The 24354-nt window shown below is 39.6% G+C and overlaps 1 protein-coding gene and 1 long non-coding RNA gene across 4 annotated transcripts in view; both read left to right on the top strand.

Moving 5' to 3' along the window:
- The first annotated feature begins 2156 nt into the window (after positions 1–2156).
- Positions 2157–4362, top strand: LOC103144153 (uncharacterized). The gene is made up of 3 exons (XR_476889.2): positions 2157–2249; positions 3848–3948; positions 4033–4362. It is a non-coding gene; the product is annotated as an uncharacterized LOC103144153 (long non-coding RNA).
- Positions 4363–8254: 3892 nt separating this feature from the next.
- Positions 8255–24354, top strand: part of nkain2 (sodium/potassium transporting ATPase interacting 2) — a 95286-nt gene continuing 79186 nt past the window's right edge. Inside the window, exons 1-2 of one of the 3 annotated variants that reach the window (XM_016675868.1) lie at positions 8255–8373; positions 10096–10393. In XM_016675868.1, coding sequence (XP_016531354.1) covers positions 10340–10393 — 54 coding nt within the window. In that variant the 5' untranslated portion in view covers positions 8255–8373; positions 10096–10339. Of the gene's footprint in view, positions 8374–8917; positions 10394–24354 lie in introns of those variants that run through there. The other 2 variants (XM_007561000.2, XM_016675867.1) reach the window with 2 other exon arrangements.

Raw genomic sequence — 24354 nt, 5'->3', positions numbered from 1 at the left:
AAAAAAACTGACTCATTCTTTTCTGTTCTGAGTTTTTGATCCACTGCGGAGTCACATTTTTGAGCCGTGCCATTACTAAAATTCCCAGTGATTTTGTAACACCCCAGGAGGATAAAAAAAAGAAAATCAACGGATGTAAAAGCCAAAATGGACGTGTCCAACATGCACCGCTTTTGCCAGGGAGCTTCCACGTCTTTTATAGTTTGGCCAGGAAGTTGAAACCCTCTCATCTCTGAGCGCGATCAGACAAACACCCAGCTCTGGCACCGGCTGCAAAGAGTTGAGCCACTATATGCTGTGCTTTGACACAAATTCACAGACCTTCAAGCATCCCCGCGGTGCGTACAATACATGCACAGGCCTGAGTATGCGAGCACACAGTTTCTGCCACGCTATTGGCAGTGGCAAGGAGGACAGATGGACAGACTGCAGAGAGCGGAGACGAGACGGAAATTAAAGTCACAGTTGAGTAATTAGAGTTTGACGTCTGACTTTATGTGGCGTTTATGTAGACCGACTGAATAACATTCAGGAGATGTCGTGTTCTTGAGCTTTATCTGTGTAGATATGATATATTTATATTGTAAAATAACATATTGTTAAAGAACGTATATGCACTTTGGAGTAAGTGTTCTTGAGTCAAATAGTTTATTCAAATAATTTATTACAGCTCAAACTGTAATAAAGTAGTATTTCTGTGCTAAAACACCTCAGAATTCATAAAAAAAAAAGGTCAAAGGAATTAAATATATTTTCGGAAGAATTTCTTATAAAGTATTAAAGCTGAAATGAACTAAAACCGAAACTCAGCCGGATCTTTCGCTTAATTAAAAAGATACACACCCTTGATTTTGAGTAGGGGCTGTGCAGACTTTGAAAAATGATTATATTTAAATCTACTCATCAGCAAGCAAAAATGTTTGGGGAGATCCAGTATTATCTAGATTGTGTGGAAAAAGAACAACACATAAAGAAAACAGTCTTTCTCTGTAAAAATGCTTCACTTAGTTACAGCAAGATGCATATTATTGTCAAAATTTGGAATAATTCTAGTTAAAGCTGTACACACAGAAGACAAAGATGATCATGTTTTGTGATTAATGCTCACATTTTCTAACATCTGGAACTGTTATTCCTAATTGGTTTGCTGAAATCCAGAAATTTTCATGAAAGGCATTTCTTATTATCATTACTTTGAGACAATTCGAAAATGTCTTCTGAGCATTGCAGCGTAACATAGATATGTTTCACTGTTTTATTGTTCAAAAATCAATCAGTCATAAAATTTTTTAATCAATATGGACTAGTCTGTTTCCTTTGAGCAATCTTCATCAAGTACAATAAAAGGAAAAAGAGGAAATATATGAAATATGTAAATGACTGTTATAGACTCAAAGAGACCAAAAATATCAAATTTAATACTGTAGGTATACTGCTATATAGGCTGTTTCCTCAAAAATATGTACATTCCATTAAATAATAATGATTACTAATGTTTTTTATTTTTATTTTACTGGTTGGATGTTTGGTACACACTGCTTGACAACTGTATGGAAACCAGATAAAGACCCAGTGGCATCACAGGAGAAAACATGCCATCAACATACCTGTAACTAAATTTATTTATTGCTTTCAGTGTTCAAAGAGCTGATCCTGATTTAAATCTCCGCCTATCCGAAGTTTTCCTACTTTTCAAACTTTATTAGAAAAGCAAAATAAAACATCCCAGGCACAAAGCCAGTGTTTTACCTCCAGGCTGTCTCCTCAAAGAGCATTAAAAATGAAGAGCTGTACTCCAAAGAAACCAATCAATATCCTCTCGTCTACATTTTTGTTTCACATTATTTTTTTGTGTGTCATCTCTCTCAATCTGTTTGCTTTTGGGCTGCAGTTTTACAGAACTTCTTCCATAAATCTATTTTCAGTGGCTTTAAAAAAAAAAAAAGTCTGTCGAACAGTGTACTCTTCTAGTAACATCTTGTCTTTTCATTACATTTCTCCCCCTTTTCTTCGTGCTACGACCTCATATAAAAACTGTCGACAATGAGGTTCTGTTGGAAGGTCGTTTGAGGTTAATATCTCTGTACCACCATCAGAAATGAATTGCTTATTTGTTGAGTGCTTCATTGTGTTTTTATTTATTGTTTCAGTGGCCATGAACGGATTACTGCCACCGCTGGACTCAAGACCATTGGAGGCACATTTCTGCAGCGACAACTGCTGCCTCTGTTTGCAACGAATGAGTCTTGGTTTGTAACACACCCTGCATTACATAATTACAGAAAAACCTGATTTAGTACAGTTTTTTTTGTTTTTGTTTTGGTCATCATGTTGCCTGTGAGTGTTGGTACACGAGTGTTTTAAAGGAAGATTCAGTATGTTTACCACAGAAATTGAGGCTAAATCGCACAAATCAGGGTTAAGGAAGGATTAACTGATTTTAGCTGTCTGCTTTGGTGTTGTAAACACCATCCACAGCCGATATAAAAGCATGTAATAGAGAAGATAATGTCTAAATAGAGCCTTATTAAATTCAGGTGGAAAGTTCCAGAGTCTTCAGGAATCAACTTACACTTTTATAGATTTAGGGACAGTTTAGTTGTTCGGCATTACGGTGCTTTATATAACAGAAACTGATTCACAATTCGGAGACGAGGTTTCCATGCGGACTTTTTGGTTAAGTTCTAAAGTAGAGATATGATCATCTAAGTAAAGTGGATGTAAATGGGTTTCCTTGGAAGAAAATGGACTTTTAGAGCCAAATGCGTTCAACAGAAAGCGATCTGGGAGTGGATTTAATAAGGCGACATATAAAGCTCCCTGTGATTTACATTACACTTTTTGTTTAAGATGAAAATGACAAGCGCACTGAGTTGCATTCAGCTCGGGTGAGCCACTGCAACAATATCCAGGCCTAATAGCACTTAAAGTTCTGCCTGCAGGCACACACACACACACACACACGCACACGCGCTCACACACACACGCACACGACTGAGCGCGTGCTGCTGTGCAAGCCCTCGAACATCCACGCTTTTTAGGCCAGCCTGTTACGAAGGCGAAAGCCTTCCTCAGACAGGGCGCACAAATAAAACCGAATTAGCGTGTGAATCATGGAGTAAATGACTGCATCCACAAAGCAGAGGTAAAAGATAGACACGGACTGACACTAACACACTAACACACACAGCCTGTCTTTGTTGTGCTGCACACAGTGCACTTTCTAAAAACCAGTCTGCTTCTAAAGGATGAGGTTTGGGGCCGTTTTGTGAGGCTATGTCGTCCTTGTCAGAGGTGGACAAAGTATCAGAATTATCCTCTTGAAGGACTAAAGTTTTCCTTACTGTTATGCAATTCAACATGGCAGAGATGTAAAAATAACCTCTAAGACTCCGGAGGGGGAATAAAGTAACAGCGGTTCACCTCTCAGGTTTTCTTACAACATTTACTGAAAGCACAGTCAGTCGTAATAAAATTACAGGGACACCTGCAGTGCTGTAATTAATTACCTGACTAATGATTGTAGTTGCAAAGAGACCTTGGCTGTTAGGAGAAAATAACATAATTCTTAAAGGGAAATAAATGCCGGTGTTACAGAGAAACCCTGTCAATTCTTTAGCTTCTTTTGAAATGTAATAACGCATAATTTATGATTCTGCTATTTGATATTACTTCTTCTTATCATCTTTACACCTGCAGTGGCAAAGATGTTCAGAATTTTCTGAGCTTTCAGATTTCAAGGATTAAAGCTTAATCAAACAAATTGCAAAACCATTGCCACGTTTCCTGATTGTCATTCAACCAGCAACACCTTTTCATCCAGTAACTACTTCCTGTTCTCTTGCAGGTCAGGTAGGAACCATGCAGATCCCTCAGATTATCACAGACCTGGAGGCTTAGTATCAAGTAACCGGCTGCGTTTGGTTTCTCTGTTTTCTTACAAATGAGGTGCAGAAACATTTGGCTCCCCCCCCCCATAACATTCACAGATAAATAATTGTACCTGTGAACTGTCTTTTCATGTTTCTACAGTGTGCATGTATAGGTGCAGCCAGTGCCAAGCCACTGTCAAGAACAAATTCCCCACCATCTTGAGGACTGGGAGTGTTTCTGAACAAAGCGAATGATGCTGAGTAAGGCGAAAGCTGTTTTCTTGCTAGACAAGCACATCAAGAGATTAGAGGCTATCTTTTAACGTGTTGCTGAGTCTGGACCTCTGTGAGCCCCTCCTAAATATTAGAGCAGAAATGTATTCATCAGACTAAACTCCCTAACAACAACAGCAGAACATTAAGCCCCTCCCACCTTGAGAGGGATTTCTGCATTCTGACTTTGCTATGCGTACAAGAAAGCTTTTGCTAACAATTCCTGCTTTTTCTTTTACTCGATCTTTTTCAGGGTTATCGCACTTGAGCCAGTTGTTTTTGCTCTGTACTGTTCACAGCTTATTCCTGCTTGTTGATGAGGTCTCTCTTTGTTGGAGCAAACTTAAATAGTTGAATATTTTTGATTCACATTGAGTAGAGTTTGTTGTGTTTTTTGCATAACTGCTTAGGTGCAATGTAAGCATAGCCAGCATCAGCTTGAATTTATGCCAATCTGTACAATATTGGACTGAAATGTTAAAATTGGTTTGGGAATGAATAAAGTGAACTAATTGTAAGATTCTGGAACTGACCCGACCTGAGCTTAATTCAAAATGCATGACCTAACCCCAGTCTGTGCCAGAAAACTATTTAGTTTGAATAAGATCCAATATTTCTTATCAGAGGTCTAATGTCAGTCAATATAATGTCCGATATATTAATGACGATTCCAAACATTTGTAGTTTCTCTGCTACTTATCTATCTTAATGATGTTGTGAGTTGATGTATTTACAGTTTTGACCATTTGTGCACCCAGTGCTTGTTTTTTGTTGCATGTAAATGAACTCAGTTGCATTGAAATGGATTTCAGCTGCACATTTTCTGCCTAATTCATTTTTTTATTTTTTATCTTTTTAAAGCCGTCTGCGACTTTAATCTGGTGTTAAATGAAAATAAAATATGCTTTTGTTCTCGTGCAATTCCCTGCTTGCGACCCTCTCGAGCTTCACTCCCTCTACGTTCACCTTTTTTGTGAACTTTTTTTTTTCCTCTTTGTTTCTTACTCTCTCTCCTCTGGTTTCATCTGTGCTCTGTGCCTATTGGATTTAATCCGTTCATTTTAATTTGATCCATTTCAGTTGTCATCATGAAAGGACAAAAGTAATAAGTTTCCAGCTGCCTAGCCACTGAAAAGGACACACTTTGACATATTTCAAAGGATCTACATACAGATTATTTTTAGACAAGCAAATGTGAGGGAATGGAAGGGGGTCTGTGTTTTTCTTGAGTGTGTACGCGTGGGCTGAGAGGCTGACAGGAGCAGCAATCCTCTGACATCTGGCTCAGAGAGATAAAGTTATGAACACATACTATCTAGGTATCTCTGGGATGCTGTTTTCTATCTTTCCCCGTGTTTTCATTTTACTGTTTCTCTCCGGCTCTTCCTATTACATTTTATCGGTGTCAAACTCCGGCGTGGATTTGCTGATGACAAGAATGGCGGCTATGTTGGCGACGGCGCAGACTTTCAAGCAGACGGTAATCTGAAAATGACAAGACAATTTAGATCCTACTCGGTGTTTATTGGCCAAATGTGTAGAGACTAACACGGACATATCTAATGTCTACTCGCCTTGTTTCAGAGTTAAATTCTTCTTGGCCTTGTGTGTGACGCATTCGGTGTCTCTTTTGCCTTTGTGTCAAAAATAGTTGTCCAAGAGTCTATAATGTGCATGTGAATTTTTTTTTTTTGCTTTTCCATTTTACGTCGCACAAAATCTGTACTGGATCCTATCACTAAATGTTCCAGTTCAAACTGTTTTATTGATTTTTTAAATTTTCCTTATTATAGAAACACAAATAAATATTTGTGTGTATACATGTCAATGTTAGGTGGTTCTGTTAATTCTGAATAATTAACTCCCCCCCCCAATCCTAAAAGAAGCAGAACAAATAAACATTATTGCCGTTTGGATGAAACACTGGCCGTAATAGATTGATGCATTTCCAAAACTTTAATCATAATAAAAAAGATTCTGCATTAATTATTAATTTGGGTTGTTGCTTTCTAACATGGATGATTATAAAACAAATAACCCTGAGTGATTTTTAAAACCAGAATTGGATCTATTAGTTTCTTTAATCCACATAGGGTCAAAAATATGCATACAGCCTCAAATGTTTGACTCGTAGCAGTTTGTCATGAATACACAAGGCAAAACAGACCCCTAGCATGACGCTACCACTGCCATGCCCAACATGCTGAACATTCCTTCTGTCAAAGTGACCTATAGTAGCAAAATCATTGACTTGACTGACAATATAACATTTTTTTTCCTGATGGCATTTGAATAGTCAGTTTAGCTAACTCACATTTAAAGTTGACTTGAGCTTGCAGGCTCCTGGTTTGCTTCATTTTTTTGAGGGAATAGTTTGGGTCAAGCGGTTAAGACCTCGACAGAGCAGATTGTTAATACAATAACCCAAAATAGGGGTTGGCAATGTTGCCGGAAAAAAAATAAAAATAAAATAATATATATATATATATATATATATATATATATATATATATATATATATATATATATATATATATATATATATATATTGAATGACACAACATGATCCCGCCCAAAGTCCCAAATCGATATTAAACTTATGCTAACATTGGATGTATGTATCACCACTGTAAATTTATTTTAAAAAATATATCTGTGATAATTATTAAAGATAGATGGAAAAAAAAACAACAACATTTTTTAAATATGATTACATCCATTTGGAATTTATGTTTACTCTAAAATCAAGCAGTAATTATTATCTTCAGAGCACCTACTTCATGTTGTGGCGTTATCTTCGGGAGGCACAACCCCAATTAGCCTGGTCAGTGACCTTAATAAAGAGCAGATGATGATGTGTGGCAGGGAAATAAAATTGAACAAGTGAAATTGCTGAGCAACGGAGAGGAAGACGGTGAAACAGAAAAAGGGGGTAGGGCAGGGTATATTTTAAAAAAAGAAGTTTAGAGGGAAACGTGGCAGTGGATTTGATGGATTGATGACTAAGTAAGACGATAAATAGAAGAAGAGACTGAAGGATGAATGGGTGGATGCCTCGACACATGGCCCCAGGGAATCAGTCATTATACATGCAACTGTCACTCAAGATTAGAGGCATAATTAAACTCCTGTCGCACGGCGTGGGGCTCCGGAGTGTGCTGCGCGTGAATGTGTATTTGTTTGTGCACGCATCCATCCTTATACCTGGGAGTTGTTTTTCCGTGTGCGTGCATGAGCGTGCGTGCGTGTGTGTGTGTGCGCGCGCGTGTGCATGCGTGGGAGGAACACACTGTGACAGAGATTGATGGTGAGGGGAAAGCAGGCCATTATGTTGTGTAGCTAAAGCACTGATACCCTCTCCACCTCAGTGTCTGTTTAAGCTACTGGCCATATTATAGGCGTGGCACAATTGACCCCTGAAGCGCGCAGACTTTTCACTGACTCCTCTACTTTTAAATTGGAAACAAAGTGGTCGATTTTATATGAATCTGGGCTCTATCCATAACTGGAATGCCCGCTGCAGAAAAACACAAGACTGTAGAGTGAAATTAGGTGTCATATACAGACGAGACACAATTTCTAATTTAGAGGCAATCCTGGACATTTTTTTTTGACAAGCCTAAAGAACTGTTTTTATAGCTTTAATAGTGAAGCCTTGAGGTTTTTTTTTCTTCTTTTTTTTACATTGTTGGATAAATGTAAAATGGGGATGGATACGCAGTCTTTACAGTTCAAAGAGGACCCTCTCGAGTGCCCAGTGAATCAGGGAGGTGACACACTTGATTCACCAGTTTATCATCAAGGTTCAGAGGGCCGTGCTCAGCAGCAGCTGCAAACCGAGCAAAAGAAGCATCTTTGCCCTGTCAATGTTTGTGTTTTGGAGAGTAAAAGAAGCCCACTGCTCCCCCGCAGAGCCGAGCATCAGCCTCAGCAAGTCAGCCAGCAGCAACTACAACAGGGGAGAAGCTCTTTAGGCTGCCCTTCAAAGTAAAAGTTTCACTTATTGGCTGTGGCACATGATGCAGGAGGAAGAAAGGCGTCACCCTATTAGCTGAAGTTACCTACGTCAGTTAAACAAGGGGGAAAATTAGCATCGACAGCTAGCATCCAGCATTTATCGTTTGTTTTTTCACATCTTCAAGAAGGCTGCAGAAACCACATGAACGTCAGGAAATAGCCAACACCTCAATTTTAAAGTAGCACTGACTCTGCCTCTGAGGTTACGAAGGTGAGTTTTTAGTTTCTAATTAATATGGGTTGAACAAATTGCGGCTAATGACGCTCAAGTTTTTTTTTTGTGTGCTTGTAATTTTGGAGGTTAACACGTTCACAGTACATAAATCACCTTTTGACCTCAATGTGAAAACTTTGGGTACTACACTGTTTTGTTTTTGTTCTTTGACTAATAGCTCTACTCATTTTAATCTGTTGACATTTATCTTGCAGATTATTAAATATGTATATTTTAAAGCAACTCGTGTTGCATTATACTGACTAAAAACTCGGAGTAGCTTTAGGACTTTCAGGTTAGCCATCCAGCAGATTCTTCCAAGGTGGATGTTGAAATTTCCTACTTCCGGTAAAACAGAAATAACGCACCACTATTAAAGACAACCCCTTGAAAAAAAAAACTGAACCACGTCAAAGCAGCGATAGGACAAGTTACTTGTTCTAATGTCTGGGGAAAATAAATAAATAAATAAAAGCATAATAACGCTGTCATATTCGGCACCTTTATTTTGGAAATCCGCACCAGAACAGCAGCATGGAGGCGTGCTGTTTGACTTGACAGATGGCAGGCGGGAGACGCTCCTCACGGCTGTCTCTCTCGGTCCGTTGGTCCATCCCGGTTCCCATTGTCTCCCCCTCCCCAGTTCTTCAAGACAAATCCTGAGACAAGAAACTGAACCCGGACGTCATTTGGCTGGGATCCGCTTTTGCGCGTCACGTCTGGAGACTTACTTTCGACCTGGAATTTAACAACGCGAAATTCTGCGCGTAATTCGGACACCAGTGTGTGTGTGTGTGTGTGTGTGTTTTTTTTTCTTGTTGTTGTTTTTGTGTTTATTATTGTGGAAGTGTTTTATTTAATTAGAAAGAAGAAGGCTGGGGATAATCGGATGACGGTTCTCACCAAGAGAGAGAGAGAGAGAAAGAGAGAGAGAGAGAGAAAGCTGGTTGTGGACCTGAAGGGGAGATGATCCTAAGGAAGGGGACTCATTAGACAGAAGAGCCACAGAAATCATCTTCAAGGAGGCTGACATATATCAGGAGACCCTATCAACGCTTCCACTCTCCACTGCCTGTCTGGATAAAGTCAGGACATGTAGTGGGAAAACTCGTGTGGAAAGAAGACAGCTTTGTTTAGGAGAGGATGTTGCTGCTACGTGCCCGTCCCCTGAGATAAGAAGAGGAGAGGAGCCCGTCTGTGCGTTGGGGAGGATTAAAGAAAAAGAAAAAAAAAAGATAGATACATGCCAGAACCACTTTCACTTGTTTCCTCCACCTGGAAACATATTACCCTTACCAAAGCAGGCAATCGGGGCTTTTAATAGGATTATTGAGCGAAAGATCCGAGAGATCTGTGGGAATACATCCAGCCAGTTCCACCATCTGTCTGGTGCTGTCCAGGATTGTGCCAATTCAGCAGGGATAACGATGAGATGAGCCCTGAACGGATTACCGGTCCAACTAGGTGAAGTCTGGAGGAGCTGAATGGACACAGCTGGAACATTTTCTCGTCGATGCTGAGGAGTTTTCATTTAGTTTACAATAGGAGAAGACCTGTTTGATTTTTCTCTCCACCTCCCCTGCTAAAGATGCTCATTGCCTGCCTCTTACTCAAGATAAATATTAACTTGTTGTCTTGAATTGTGCTAAACTGTCCTGAAGGGCCTCTTTCCACACTTGATCCCTGACCTGTGTTTGTTTTTTTTGTTTTTTTTTAAAGGAGACCACTCATCAGTTTTTCATCTGGATGAAGTAGTCAGCCCTGATTGCTGTGAGCACCAGGGAGCACAGGGGCTGTGCTTTGCTCTCCGAGGCCCCCAAGAAGTGCCTCCACCCGGGGTTGCCAGACAGCCAGACAGCCCCTCGCTGGAGGGGTGGGTGGAGGTGAAGGAGAGACTTTGGGAATTATCTAGAGTTTCTGGACCTCTGCATAGAAGAAGAAGAAGGAGGAGGAGAAGGAGATCATGGGGTGTTGCAGCGGCAGGTGCACCTTGGCCTTCATCTGTGGCATGCAGCTGGTAAGTGCCGAGATTATTATTGATCCTGTAACGGAGATGATCGATCAGGAGGGAGAAAAGCATTTTTTTTTCTTTTTTATCTTGTAAGAGCTTGACAAACAAATAATCTGTCATGGGCAATAAGTGGCAGGAGGATCCTAGATGTGGCAGGGAAGTGGGAGACAGGTGGGTGCATGGATTACTCAAAGGTTACAAATTCAGAAGGTAACAGGAGTGTAAAAGGTCACGATATAGGAGGTGAAATGAATGAAAGGTGATCTCAAAAAGCAGTGGGGGGCTGGGGAGGGGAAAACATGCTTTGCTGAGTTGCAAATGGGGGGGGGGGAAGAGGGACAGGAGTGAAGCAGGAAAATATCCAGCGCAAAGCATCACCAGCTGCTTATCTGCTCCTTGGTGTACCGCTCTTTCTCCTTTCACCATCTGGGTCGTCGGGAAGTGGTACCAGGGTGGGATGAAGGGGCAGGGCTGTTTGCATGCATCCCCACCCGAAAACTCTGGAAATGGTAACAAAGAGCTCCTTCGTGGTTTGGCAGGGACCTGCTGCTGTAATGCAGAGCACTTCATCAGTTTATGGGATTTTTCCTCCTTTTTCTTGACAAATAAGATCAGATATAGAGACATGGCTGTAAAAGTATTTAACTTGAGGGAATTTTTTTCACGTAAGGAAAATAATCCTGTGTTTATCAATAAGTTTTTATTTTCACAAGTTTCCTTTAAAATAAAGGTCTACTTGAAGCTCCAATTAGTATACTTTCTTCTTTTTTTTTTTTTTGTTCCACTGGAGTATAAATCTGACACGGCACAGCAGCCTGTTTGTTTAAGCCATTGGTCACCGGACTGGGCAAGGATCCCTATTTATCTAGTCAACCCGTGCAACAAAGTAGGACGGTGATGGCAGGAAAGAAGGACAAAAACCATGAGAACAGCTGCCAAGTTTGACATCTGGGGGAAAAACCAAGTCTAAACAACAAACATTTGACACTAACGAGATGCCAACTGGTTGTTTGGGAGTGATGGCAGAACAAAGCTTTTCCTCCATCATTACAAACTTAAACATGTGGAGTTTGCTGAATCTTACTGGGACTTTCACTGGAAGTGTGGGGCTTTGGTTGAATGCGACTAAGACAAAGATTGTTAGATTTGAATCTCTTGTAAGGTTTGGTTAGTTATATACAGAAGAGCCTCATGCCCTGTAAAGTAGTGTTGCCGAACTGTAACGCTGTCGGTCTCCTTCAAATGCCAAAACCTTATTGGAGTGCGTGACGTCAGGGGAGTCTTCGAAACATCAGGAGAGTTGAAATGAAAATGTGTAGTGGTTTGTGGCAAAAGTAAAACAGAAAATGGCATAAGGTGATAATGGTACATGTAACCAAATCAACAAAGAAATAATTAATCTGACACAAAATCAACCTTTTCAATGGCCGCTACATTCCCCAGAGCTAAATCCCATAGAACAGAGAGGAGCCAGTTCTCAGGATGATCGATGGAGGTTCTTCAAAGAGGAATGTTTAAGAATCGCTCTCCCTCTTCAGAAGATATCCTGCTGGCAAAATGATTGACAATAAGGTTGCCAATAATTGTATCACTGATTTTGTTAAAAATGCTTCTGCAATAAATTGTGACTTTTTTCTAATGCTTTTTTTTTTCATTGCACATCTTTATGACAATAAACGTGGACCTGCGTCTAAAAATTCAGTTGCTTTTCGATTTAAGAAAGGCACACACTCCCGTCTGCTCCGTGTCAGCTCGCCCTGCCTGCCAGTCTCAGAAAGCAACCGCAGTCGCCCCACCTGCCAATCGCCTGCCAATCATCCAGCGTCGCCTCCCCGTTAAAGTTTGGAACGGACCCACTTTCGGCCTGACCTCGGTTATAAAACGTGATCTTGCAAACAATTTCATGTCGAACTTTGACCACGGGTCTGCCGTTGGGTCTCTGCAGGTGGGTCAGCAAACTGCTGCGTTTTGGACGTCTCCAGTTTGAACCGATGAACCGTGAAGTCAGACCCAGGCTCCTCCTGGGAAGGGTTAGATCTCACTAAGTGGGCGCCCGGGACAGATGAGCTAATAGAGCGATGGTGTTTGCAGCAGCATTCGGATGTGTGCTTTAACTGGAGCGCGCCTGCTGTTTGTGCATTCATTCATTCATTCATACACCCATTCCCTTTCTTTCCTTAAACCACTGCTGGAGGGATGCTGAAGTGGGAGCGTGCTAAATATGTTGTAGCACAAGTGGTGCTGGGAGCAGAGATTGCCCCACTTCGGGCCTATAAATAGTGTTATCAATTATTATTATTAGATGGCTCGGTTTCTAACGGATCTGAAATCAGCTCAGAGGCTCTCGTGGAAAATCTTGAAAGTGATCACTAACTCTAACGCGGCCTCTAAATACCAGTGGAGCTCAAATCCATCACTATCATTAAACAACAGACTTGAAGAAAATGCAGTAGTGCTCTGTGAAGTGCGTTCCCTCGCCTGAGAGCACGTCAGGAAAACATCCGTGACAATGTTAAAAAAAAAAAAAAAATCTCTGTAAAATGTGTTTTAAGAGTGCAAGTTTCTTCTTTAAAATGGATAGCTTGTCCGGCTGTTGTACAACAGATGCTAGTCGTTTCACATTCCTAAATAACAACCTAAGTATTTCTGAGTATGAGCATTTTGAAAATGTGCTGCTTTTTTGTTTTGCCAAGGTTATGGCAGAAAGTAAGTATCTCTACAGTGCATTGTGTCTCTCTCTCTCTCTGTGTGTGTGTGTGTGTGTGTGTGTGTGTGTTTTCCACAGTTTCTTTCAAATAGCATCTGAAAAGTGGGATGTATTATGCATTTGAATGGAGCTCTCCTGAGTAAATAATTTGCAGAAGCACCTTTAGCTGCAAATACAGCTGCAATCCTTTGGAGTGTGTCTCTACTGTGAAATATCTTCTTTTTTTTTGTTTTGCAAAATAACTCAACCTGAGTCAGAGTGGATGGAGAGCATCTGTGAACAGCAATTTTCAAATTGTAGCACATATTACCAATTGAAATTAGGCTTGGACTTTGACTAGGCCATTCTAGCACAAGAAAATCTCTTGGTTTTCAGGGCTTGCCGTCTGCTGTGTTTTAGATGTGTCACATCTCCAGCGCATTTGATTCAAAGGAAGGATTTGAAGAGCATGCAGCAGTTTCATTCCTTTTCAAGTGTTTCTTTTATTGGTAAAAAATAAAAGCTAAAGTAAAAGTTGCTTTATATTAAGTATGGACTAGCTGTAGCTGTTTTCACGTTGAATAGGAGTTAGAGAGATTCCATAAGTGCCTTCTTGCCCACTATAAGAAAGATACTGGAACATCACCTAATTTCCTCTAAGAGTTTATGTGCATGACCCATATTGTGAGAAAAGACCCATTGTGCTGTGAAATAGCACAACGCTGGGCACATTGTGACTTGAAAGACCGCGACACAGCTGTGTCAGGGAACTTGTTTACATCAGAATGCTAATGATATCGCCTCATGCGGCGCACATACATGAAACACACCACTGTGCTGTAAATGGGGGTGCAGCGTGTTTCCGTCGGGGATATAATGGCAGCGCTCGCGCGTGTGCGTCCGTGCTTGTGAATGAGATTCTGTCACAGAGATAGTCATTGTGTCTAATGCAGTGGAACTAATGCTGTGCCACAGTCAACAACATGTTTTGCTCTGTTAACTGTTGTAATAGCTAAGCCGGCTGATACAACCGCTAGCTGAGCTCGAGGTCCAACGCTGCTGTATGTTTACAGCCAGGTGCGTGGTTAGCGCCGCCGCTGCTTTCCTCGGCTCCTCTTCAACACGTTTGTCCAAAAACCACAGCCCACTCTGTCCTTTGTCGAGAGCCACTTCGTTTTCAGTGGGTGAGGGACTTCTGAACAGGTGACCCAGCTGAGGAAAACAGAACAGTTCTGGTCAGAGTGTCTGAAGTAGTAGAACTGATGGCCTATATAGCTTAACAGCACTTTTTCAACCCGCCTCATTAGCCAGGTTAATTGCTAAGACGCCATGTCACTACAGCTGAACAGGGATCAATGATCTGCGTTTGGGCATACATCTTCATGTGCAAGACGTTTGTAGTCTAACCGGCTGACTTTCTGCTTGTTTCAGATTTATATGCACTAAGCTTATTAATTATTTCTAACATTACGAAGGGATTTAATAGAGTTGCAGTTTGCTTTTCTGCAACATGCAGCTGTTAAGTCTTAATAATTGGTTGAAAAACCTACAGAAACATATACTTTGTCTTTATTTGCCTCAACATTTGCATTTGAAACCCTGTAAGCATCTAAAAACTAGAGCCTGAAATCATAATTGGTATCATCAATTAACTCTGTTAAAGTTATTTTCAGCTACACATTAGTAAATAGTTTGAGGTAAACCTTTTGACCTACACTATTATTGCCACTTTTGTAGCAATGGAGTTGCAACATTTTTTATTTTATTTATTTATTGCCCTTCATTGTATAGCTTTTGTTACCTGCCCTCAAATACATATGAACATAAACTACTGAATGCATTTAAATAAAACTGCTGATATTCTGTCTTGGCATGATACCAAAATTATTAGAGTCCCTCATTTGACCACCCCTTACATGATGCTCTGGAACACCTTTGGTTGCAGTTTTCTAACCGTGAAAACTTGTCTCTTTCTCTTTCCTTGTACTGGATTCATCGACTGTGGCTCATGCCAATTATAGAGTGACTCATTCACACATGTGGAAATCGTCAATCATTTCCGATTGTGGATACCAACTTGTACGTGATCCCCTGTGAGTCAGTGTATTTGACTGTCTGGTGTTTATTTTGTACCAACATTAAAACCAATGGAAACACGGCTCATGTAATGAAAAATCAACCTTTTAATCCACCATCAGAGCAAATGGCTAATAATGTGTTGGTATCACCGAATGGTCTTTGGTCTGCTGCCATCGCCTGACAGGTTGTCATTCTGCAAGGTGACTGCATTGGTTTGTTTGATCCGGTTAACCGTGGCTGTCTGAGTTTTTAGCTTCATTCGTTCATTTCAGTCACAAGGTGAGAGCTCTCCTAAAGGAAAAATATACTTTCAGAAAAGGATTGCAAAGAGTGTAATCTAATAATAATAAAACAATTCTCTAAAAACCCCCCAGTTTGGACGAGGAATCCAACAAGAGGACTGCCAATCAAATAATTATTATTGTTCAAGGTCTGTTTGCAAGAAACATAAAACCCCTGAGGTCAATATTTTTTGTGGGCTATCTTAAATTAGCAGCTTTTGCTTATTTTTGTAATTATAAAGGAAGGACTGAATTTAAAAGTTTTTCCCAGGTCGCTGCTGTCACTTTTGCCAGCGCACAAAACATATGGGCTGCGTGTAGATATTGACAGAGGCGCAAATGAGAAAATGTACATCATACTGGTTCTGAGGCTGAGAAGATGGTAAGGCGGACAGTAAAGCTGACTTGAAGATAAAACCTTGTTCTGTGGAGGTAAATGAAAGAATCTGTACCATTGATCCTAAATCCACTAAGTTTTGAATCTGCTTCTCATAAAAATTTGAAACAGCCAAGCAAATCGTCCAAAGGCTTCAAATCCCACCTCTAACATCTATCTGTACAGTATTTCATATCTTGGATTTTTTTCGTTCCCTGAAGACGGTTGCCAGTGGCGAACAGTCTCCTAAACCATGAGGACAACTTTAGGAAAAAATGAACTGTGGGTAAAAGAGATCTGTTAAAAATAAATTGCGATTAAAAACTATTAGCTTAGGTTCCTTAAGTTCAACATTTGAGTTTAGCAGATTCGAGTGAAACCATGTTGCATATTATTGGATTGGACAGAAAGTAAGTTCTCTTTATGCACAACTAACATCTCTGTCATATAAGCTGGTAGTTGTACACTGATGGTACTATTACAAAGGGCCCACCAATCCCTGTGCTGATAGAGTCCATTTGTCTACTTGGCAACAGCAGAGAATGGATTCTGATTGGATGCTTTCAAATGAAGGTGGAAATTCCAGCACTTACTGAAAAACCTGTTTCAGTTGCATCATTCCTTTAGAAACTAAGTATATTTTGCTTTTAAAAAAGTCGTATTTTTGTAATATTCTATGCACGTTTGGGTTGAATGAAGAAAAACATCTTTATTTCTCGGGTCTAAATCCTACTCTAATAATAAAGGAACGAGACACACGTGAGCCCTACAAGTGTTCATACAGCAACGCTGTCGAGAGCAAAACCACAGAGTTATAAAACTGAGTAATCCGATAATTAACCCAAACCGTCTGGCGGCCAGACCAAAACCAAAAACAAAATCATAAAGATTAATGGAACTGAACTGAACAAACAGACTGTAGCAGATCAGATGGTGTTTACACCGACACTTTTCCTCTCTCACACACACACTCACACACAAGCAGAGACATTCCTCAGCACTGGTGACTCACCGTCTGTCCGTGGTGGAGGTCCTCTTGGCTATATCGGTCCACATCTCCCACCAGCAGCTGTCACAAAAGCGATGACTCAATTGTCCAGCGGCTCAGCGGGGGGGAATAATAATGTCATCAGACGTCTCACGGGTGCATAACGTTGACACAGCTATAATTGTGCTGCGTGCGTGCATGCGTGTTAATGAAACGGTGTAAATAAAATGAAATTACAAGCTTGTGACTCTGTGTCTGGAGCATTTATAGTGGTATGATAAATTATAATGCAGTGTCAAAAGAGACAATTAATGTTCAGCATATAAAACTATGTAAATTAAGATGCTGTCACATGCTTATTTGAGACAGTCATACCAGAATTTGCCTGATAATGAATTTTTACATATGTGCATAATGTACAGCGTGATTATTGGACACGGGAAACTTAAATCCAGACGCGCCGAGCGGGCCACAGGCTATCTCAGTCGCAGTGTTTGTCTGTCAGTGGAAGTACATTCCTGTGACATTTCCACCACTGAGGGACATAATGAATAATTTACATCGTGGAAGTGACATGAATGCAGAAATGGCATCTCTCTGGCAGTGCTGATTGTAGAAACAGTGACTGTGCAAGTCCTTCTAGAACCCAGAAATTGATCTAACGAAAGAGAAAACGCATCGAGAAAAATTATCTCTCTCTTTGTTTTTTTAACAATACAGGGAAACATCATTTTGCATCAGTTAGGAAAGGAAATAAGACTTCCCGCTGAGTTTGCTTTACTACCTCAGAAGTGATTTGGTACAAATTGACAGTTTAACTTTGTTATTGCAGCTTTTTACTAAAGGTCTCTCTACCTGGCCGAATTCGAACTCGACTCCCAGATAATTTTTTAAAATTTTTTTTATTGGAGATACTCGGTCGCCTGTTATTTTGCAATCAGCATTCCTCTCATGCTGTTCACATTATAAAGCGTATCCACTTTAAGCGTGCTTGAGTCAAAAGCAAACGCAGCCCCCATCTCTGTGTGGAGACTAGCATAATCTTTACTCTTCCCTCCTCATTGCAGCAATGTAAGGAGATAAAGAGGCTTTCCTATCTTTTATGTACGACACCGCATTCAACAAGGCCCCCGCACAATCTCAGCTCTGACTCTATAGATTTCCTGTCGCGTTCTCCTTTTCACAGCTCTAATTTGTCAGCCTCTCTCCCCCCACAGGTCTCAATCTCTTTATACGTGCCCACCTTTCATGCCGACGCCTTCCTGGCCGTTTTCATGTCTTTATTTATCTCCACCTCATCTGCTATTCTTTACGAGGAATGCAGCCGCCGCTCCTCGACCAGTGACTTGACTGGCGGCTCGTTCAATGTGCTCGAAAAGAGTCTGTGCACAAAACGAGTTTCCTCTTGCTGGTGCTGATGAGGTGCATGTAGCTGGAGCGCCAGAGCGCAAACCTTTTAGGTCCCTGACAGCTCCATTCCTATTCTCAAGGTTGCTGCTTCTGACAAAGGAATGTCGCGCTTTCCTGGCTTCCAGTCGTCGACAAAGAACCAGATTCCTGCTTTTATTTAAAATAGGACGCTTTTTTTTGTTGTTTATTTCTGAGTCTTAGGTTTTCCTCTTCCTCGCTGGAAAACTTGCGTAACCAATGAGAGTTGAGCTCTAAACTGTGCGGTGATATATATGTTAAAATTTAGTACATGTATAGAATATCCAAGAAAAGGAAAGTATAAGCAAGTATTTATGTCTTTCTTTTTGAATGAGAGAAGTGGGAAAAGTGGAAAATTTGAAAATTTCACTCATAAAATACAAGAATATTTCTAGAGTACATCAACAGTCACTTTTGTTGATCTTTTTTACATTTTAACTTGTATGAAATATGTACTTGATTATGTTTCAATGCATCAGACGACACAATTCCATCGAAAACCTAACATTCACGACTGAACTTAATTTGCTTTGTTTTGATTCAACTCAGTTTGGTTTCTCTTAGTTAAATGCAGCTTAATTTCATTTGGTTCGTTTCATCACGATTTGATCTTACGCCATTACAGTTCAATGCAATTCCACTCCGTTCAATTCGGTTTAACTTGACTTTGATTTTGTGCAGTTCATTTTAGTTTCACTTAAATCAGTGTGGTTTGATTTACTTCAAATCAAACTGATTTGGGATGACTTCAGCTCAGTTTAGTCCTGATCCGGTTCGATGCAATTCAACTTAGCTTGATTCAATTCAGTTCATTTTAATTTGCTCTGATTTTTAGTCCGATTCGATTCACTTGAAGGAAAATTTCAGTAATTTCATCACAAAAAAGCCTTTATGAAAAATGCTAAGAAAGCTAAATTTTAATCAGAGCTGCGAAAGGTTATTTAAAATCTGTTGTCAACTCTGTCCACTGAGCAAGCCTAAACAGAACTGAACTCATTCAGTATTTTGATAATGCTTCTAAGTCTCATGTGATTGTTTTAAAAAGCACTTATTAACTTATACGCAGAGGCCATGTGGAGAAAGAAGAGAAATGAAGGACCCATGCTGCGTCCATAAAAAACCCTAAACTTCACTTTGTGAAAATCTAATTATTTCTCACCAGTGCTAAAAAAACAAAAAACAAAAAAAAAACACAGTCGGTGCCTCTTATCATAGTTATCTCACACCGGCAACACAGTGCTCAATAGTATGTTACACACATGCTGCCTGCTTGGCTAAAATAGGCTTTGACCCCCTGTGTTGAGTTTGGACCAACACATATGGCACAGATGGATAATGACGGCACAAAAAGCCTGGGCTGAATAGGTTATATGACAAGAGGTCTGAGTCATCTGAATCATATTGCAGCATTTCAGTATTCAAAGTACACCCGATTACTTGGTCCATGTAGTAATTTAAAGCTTTTCAAGCCTTAATGGAGCCTGTCTATACATTGCATTCTTAGCAACTGCATGCAAGGCTCTGAGAGACAGCTACTAGAGTCTTATATTTGTTTCTTTACCTGTTTCATAGCTAGCAAGTAGCTGTAAAGCTATAGATGTTCATTGTCATTTGCCTAAAGGTTTTATTTAGACATGTCACGACTCCTGCAAGCTTTCGTTGCTGAGCTCGTTTACAGGTTTTTCTGAATACAGAGACAAACACAAAAGGGTCCAACTCGTTCGTCATTACAACGCAGAGGTAATGTTGTTGCTGCACTAATTATTCCCACAGATTTACATCTGCAGTGGCTAATCTCTCCCCAGATGGTAACTCTTCTATTGACTGTCAGCTTCTCTGAGAGATTTCAGGGCACAGTGCACGGCCACCGTCAGCTCACACAATGCATCACCTCTGCTCCAGCTTTCAGATACTTTTAATTACTTAGCTGGAACATCTGCTTCCCATACTTAAAAAAAAAAAAAAAAAAAGTCAATGAAACTAATTCTCCTTTTCTTAGTTGGCAGTATTGATTTTGCTCTGTTGTGCTTCTTGCACCCACATGTGCCTATTTATTTTATAGTTGCATACTTCACACAAATCAATGGCTAAATTGACAGTTTTATATATCTGGAGCATTGGTGGACAAGCTCTACACTGCAACTTAGTCGAAACTGGTTAGTATCAGTAAAGATCTCTGCAATTGTAAAGTTTCTTGATGATCTCAAAAGACCCAATATGTCTTTCTGCCCTATGCCACATGGGGTTACTTTAGATGGATTTCCCTACTGTGCTGCACAATAATAGCCCTGTGTGATTGTTAAATATTACTCGCTGATTGATCCCCAAACAGCTCATTAAGTTCTCCATTTCAATTAGTTAATTTAAACTTGGATAAAAACCTGCTGTTGGAACTAAATGCAGTCGGATATAATATTAATACCTCTGAAGACTAACCGTGTTCTAAAAATGACCTCTCTCATGATCCGTCCTCAATGGATGCCTTGTGGCTGTACGCACTCATAACCGTGTTATCACCAGAGCGCCGAGACGCCGTCTCGGCTTGTTGTATCATATTTAGATTCATTAATCACTGTGACAATGACAGAATGTTACACCAAGCAATGCTCGTGTTCCAGTGGCATTTATTGATTTTCATACACGTCTTCTTTCTGAAAAGTCTTAAAAGAACTTTTAATTGCATCTCTGTGCATTATAACAACCACAAAGCATCTATTTCAGAAGCTAATAGATGAACCGAAGAATATTTTATTAAGAGATGGATCAAATGTGATGCTCATGTAAGTGAATGGAATATTGTGGTTTGTTTTATTTGCATTCAGACTTGGTTTGCCTGGTCATTTCAGTCTGCTTTTGGTTAGATTGTCAAGGAAATCAGCAGCCTTATTAAGGACATACTAAACGGCAACATTATGCAAAATTAGCACACCGCAACGTGCTAAGTTTAACAAGGAGCGGATTCGGTTGATTTATCCAGTTAATATTGGAACTTAGCATCCAAATAATTGGAAAGACTACGAGCAGCTGATAAGAATGCCAATTTTGTTGCTGGTATGTAAGTATTTAAGTCTTTTCATTTTATGGTTTCTAGTTAGATGTGATTCAGAGGAACCAACAGGAAAACTGGAGTCCACAAACAAAGTCTGAAACGAGACCGTCCCATTTTCTGTTTCGGTACAGTGAGCAACAACTTTGAGTAGAGGCTGATTGATGGTGTTTTTTTTTTTATTATCAGCTTCATCAGTTCTGTTGCTGATGTTTAAAGACTCATGCAGCTGATCGTTGATGTTCCAAGAAGATATTTTTTCCACAAATACCAGGCATCCACTGGTATTTGTGGTGGCACATCCACCTTCATTTGGCCACTTTTTAGCAAAGACACTTTACACAAGTCTGCAGTTTAATAATCTTTATCGCAGCTCATTCATCTGAACCACAAAGACATTGAAACCAGAAAGTTTTATTTATTTATTTTTCAGTTAACAGATTAACTGACAGATCTTGACTTATGTAGACTGCAAAAAAAAAAAAGGTCCCCATTCAATTTGTAAGAGTCTAGCTCAATCAAAGACATTTGCTCTGTTGAGATGGATTATTATATGAAAGATCTGACTTTGTGTTTATCTTGATGCAGATTTTATTACAAAGTGAACACCCTTGAGTTACGTTGCTTCTATTGACTTGTCAGCACCACCTACAGTGCAGAGCTTCACTTTTCCTTTTCCCTTTCTTTTGGATATAAATATGAAATACCCCCTTCCATATGTTTTAAAAATAACATGTTACTTTCAGGGGACAAGGTTGCAACTCTTGTAAATACATATAAATCCTTCCAGAAATGTTATAAATGTATGATTATGTATCAGAGCTGGCACTGTCATTTCAGAGCCGCCTGCAAAAGAGAGGAATCGGTAGAAAGGAAAACCTTTTTGTTCCACACTGAAAAGCTGACTCAATCTATATTCTTCTGCAGCTCAATGAAGGCTTTAAATGTGATCCCTTACTGCACAGTTGAATTGTTTGTTTTATAGAGTCGGTGATCCTGACATGCATATTGTTAAATCACTTTCACAGCATAGACTATTGTTGTGCTTGTAGAGCAATCCATTATGTCATTTTATGAATGCAAGTGATTCTATGACTTTGAGGATATGTTTTCAGGCAGTTTTGGAAGCATCTGCTTAATAAAAGAGTGTATCTTCACTCTTTACACATTTTAGATTTAAGATATAGTCTGATTTTTTTTTTCATTACATCTTTCCAAAATATTATATGATGAGAAATTGAAACAAGTTTTTAACCATTTTTGCAAAATAGTTGAAAATGTCAGCATTTAACTTACCAGGTATTTTAGTAATAACACCCTTTGCTGTGACACTTACAAAATTGTTCATTTGCGTCTGATTTCCACTTATTCCAAGGAACCTTCTGCGCCTCGATTGAAGCCAGCCTGTTGTAAATTTATGATTTAGAACGGATCAAGCTTATCTATACAGCGTCTCACTTTAAGCAGAGCATATCAGAGAAGATACTATGCAATGAATTCAAAAGAGCTGCCTGTAGGCCTTTGAGGCCAGATTGTGTGTCAAAGGGAAAGATGCAAGAAAAAAAAAGGAGATTTGATAGCACTGAGGATCCCTAAAAGCCCTGTGGTTTCCTTTGTATGGAAACAGAAAGAGTTGGACTCTCTCTAGACTACGCTGAATAATCATGGGTAACAAGCCTGGTCACAGAGGTGACCAAGAACCTAACGGGGCTTTAGGGAAACCATCCATGAGGTCACCCATGGCAACTGCCTTCCAGCAATTAGACCTTTATGATAGTGTCTGGTGTGACATGGCATCTTGCTTAAATTTTGCCAAGACAGAAGGTTATCAGAGAATAAGAAATGACATACTGTGAACTGATGAAAAAAAAAAGAAAAAAAAAGAACTTTTTGTTCCTAAATCCAAGCATCATCGCCTGGCTAACAACAGGAGTGAGCTGGAGCATGGAGAGAATGTGCAAAAAGGAGAAAAAGTTAAAACTTTCTGGATCCAGTGTAACCTCAATTTGTGAAGTGAGTTTTTTTTTATTCATTATTTCTTTCCTAAATTACTTTGTCAAATACAAAAGTTAATGACAAAAAATAGCCTTTTCTGAGGTTTTACGGTCATATTCGATACTTTGTAATATGCATTCCAATGAGGCTCATTAGTCAGACTAAAAGTAACCTTTTGAAAGAAGCGTCTTAGGCAGGTGTTTTCATTAAGCCCCACATTTCTGAATGAACACGTTCTGAATTGGTCTGATGAAATATTCTAATCTGAACTGTTGTGTTTTCATCAGCTGTCGGCGTAAAATTGTACCTAAGAAATACGGGCTTGAAAATATCAGTATGCGTGTATTAATCTACAGTTAACTTCTAAAATGAGCTTCAGAAATAAATGTCTCAATAAAACGCATGCACATTGAGCATAAACAGTTTTCTGTATTTCTTGTTTTATGTAAAGTGATTTACTGAGCTGAAATTAAACACATCTGACTGACTAAAGGAATTCATTTTTCACCTTATTTGAAAGAACTAGGCGCTTTAACTAAGGTTGTAAATGAATAGTTCTAATGAATCCTTATCACCCTTCAAATCCTGTTAAAAAGATTAAAACCTCATGCAGAAAATGTTTTTGTTGGTCCAGAAATTACTATTCTAAAAAAAAAAGAAGAAAATATTAAAATGATGATCAGAAGCATGCAAACAGAAGCATTTTTGCGAACATCTCTTGACAGATTCAGAGCAAAACGCTACATCTCCATCTCAGTGTTAAAAGCTGAGGAGTACCAAACAATTAAGAGTGTGAATCCTGTCCTTATTTTTATACTTCAAACGTACTGGATGGAGTAGCTAGTGCATGATACAGTGGGCGTTAGTGTAAAAACGGCCAAATGCCTGCATTAACTGGATGCTAAAAGATAACCTAAGTAACTTTAATAATGCAGAAAAAGATGCAAGCTTAAATCCTACAGCGTACATGTAAAACCTGACAAAATCGATTTTAGATTTTGTAAATGTGTTTTTCAGAGATTTAATCATATATCCAGTTCATTAAATAGGACTATGTATGGTGTCTGGGCTCACAACAATCAGACAAA

This window comes from Poecilia formosa, unplaced genomic scaffold (genome assembly GCF_000485575.1).
Source record: "Poecilia formosa unplaced genomic scaffold, Poecilia_formosa-5.1.2 Scaffold122, whole genome shotgun sequence".
Taxonomy (NCBI): Eukaryota; Metazoa; Chordata; class Actinopteri; order Cyprinodontiformes; family Poeciliidae; genus Poecilia; species Poecilia formosa.
Note: the sequence above shows the minus strand (reverse complement) of the source record. Positions and strands in the feature narration are given on the sequence as shown.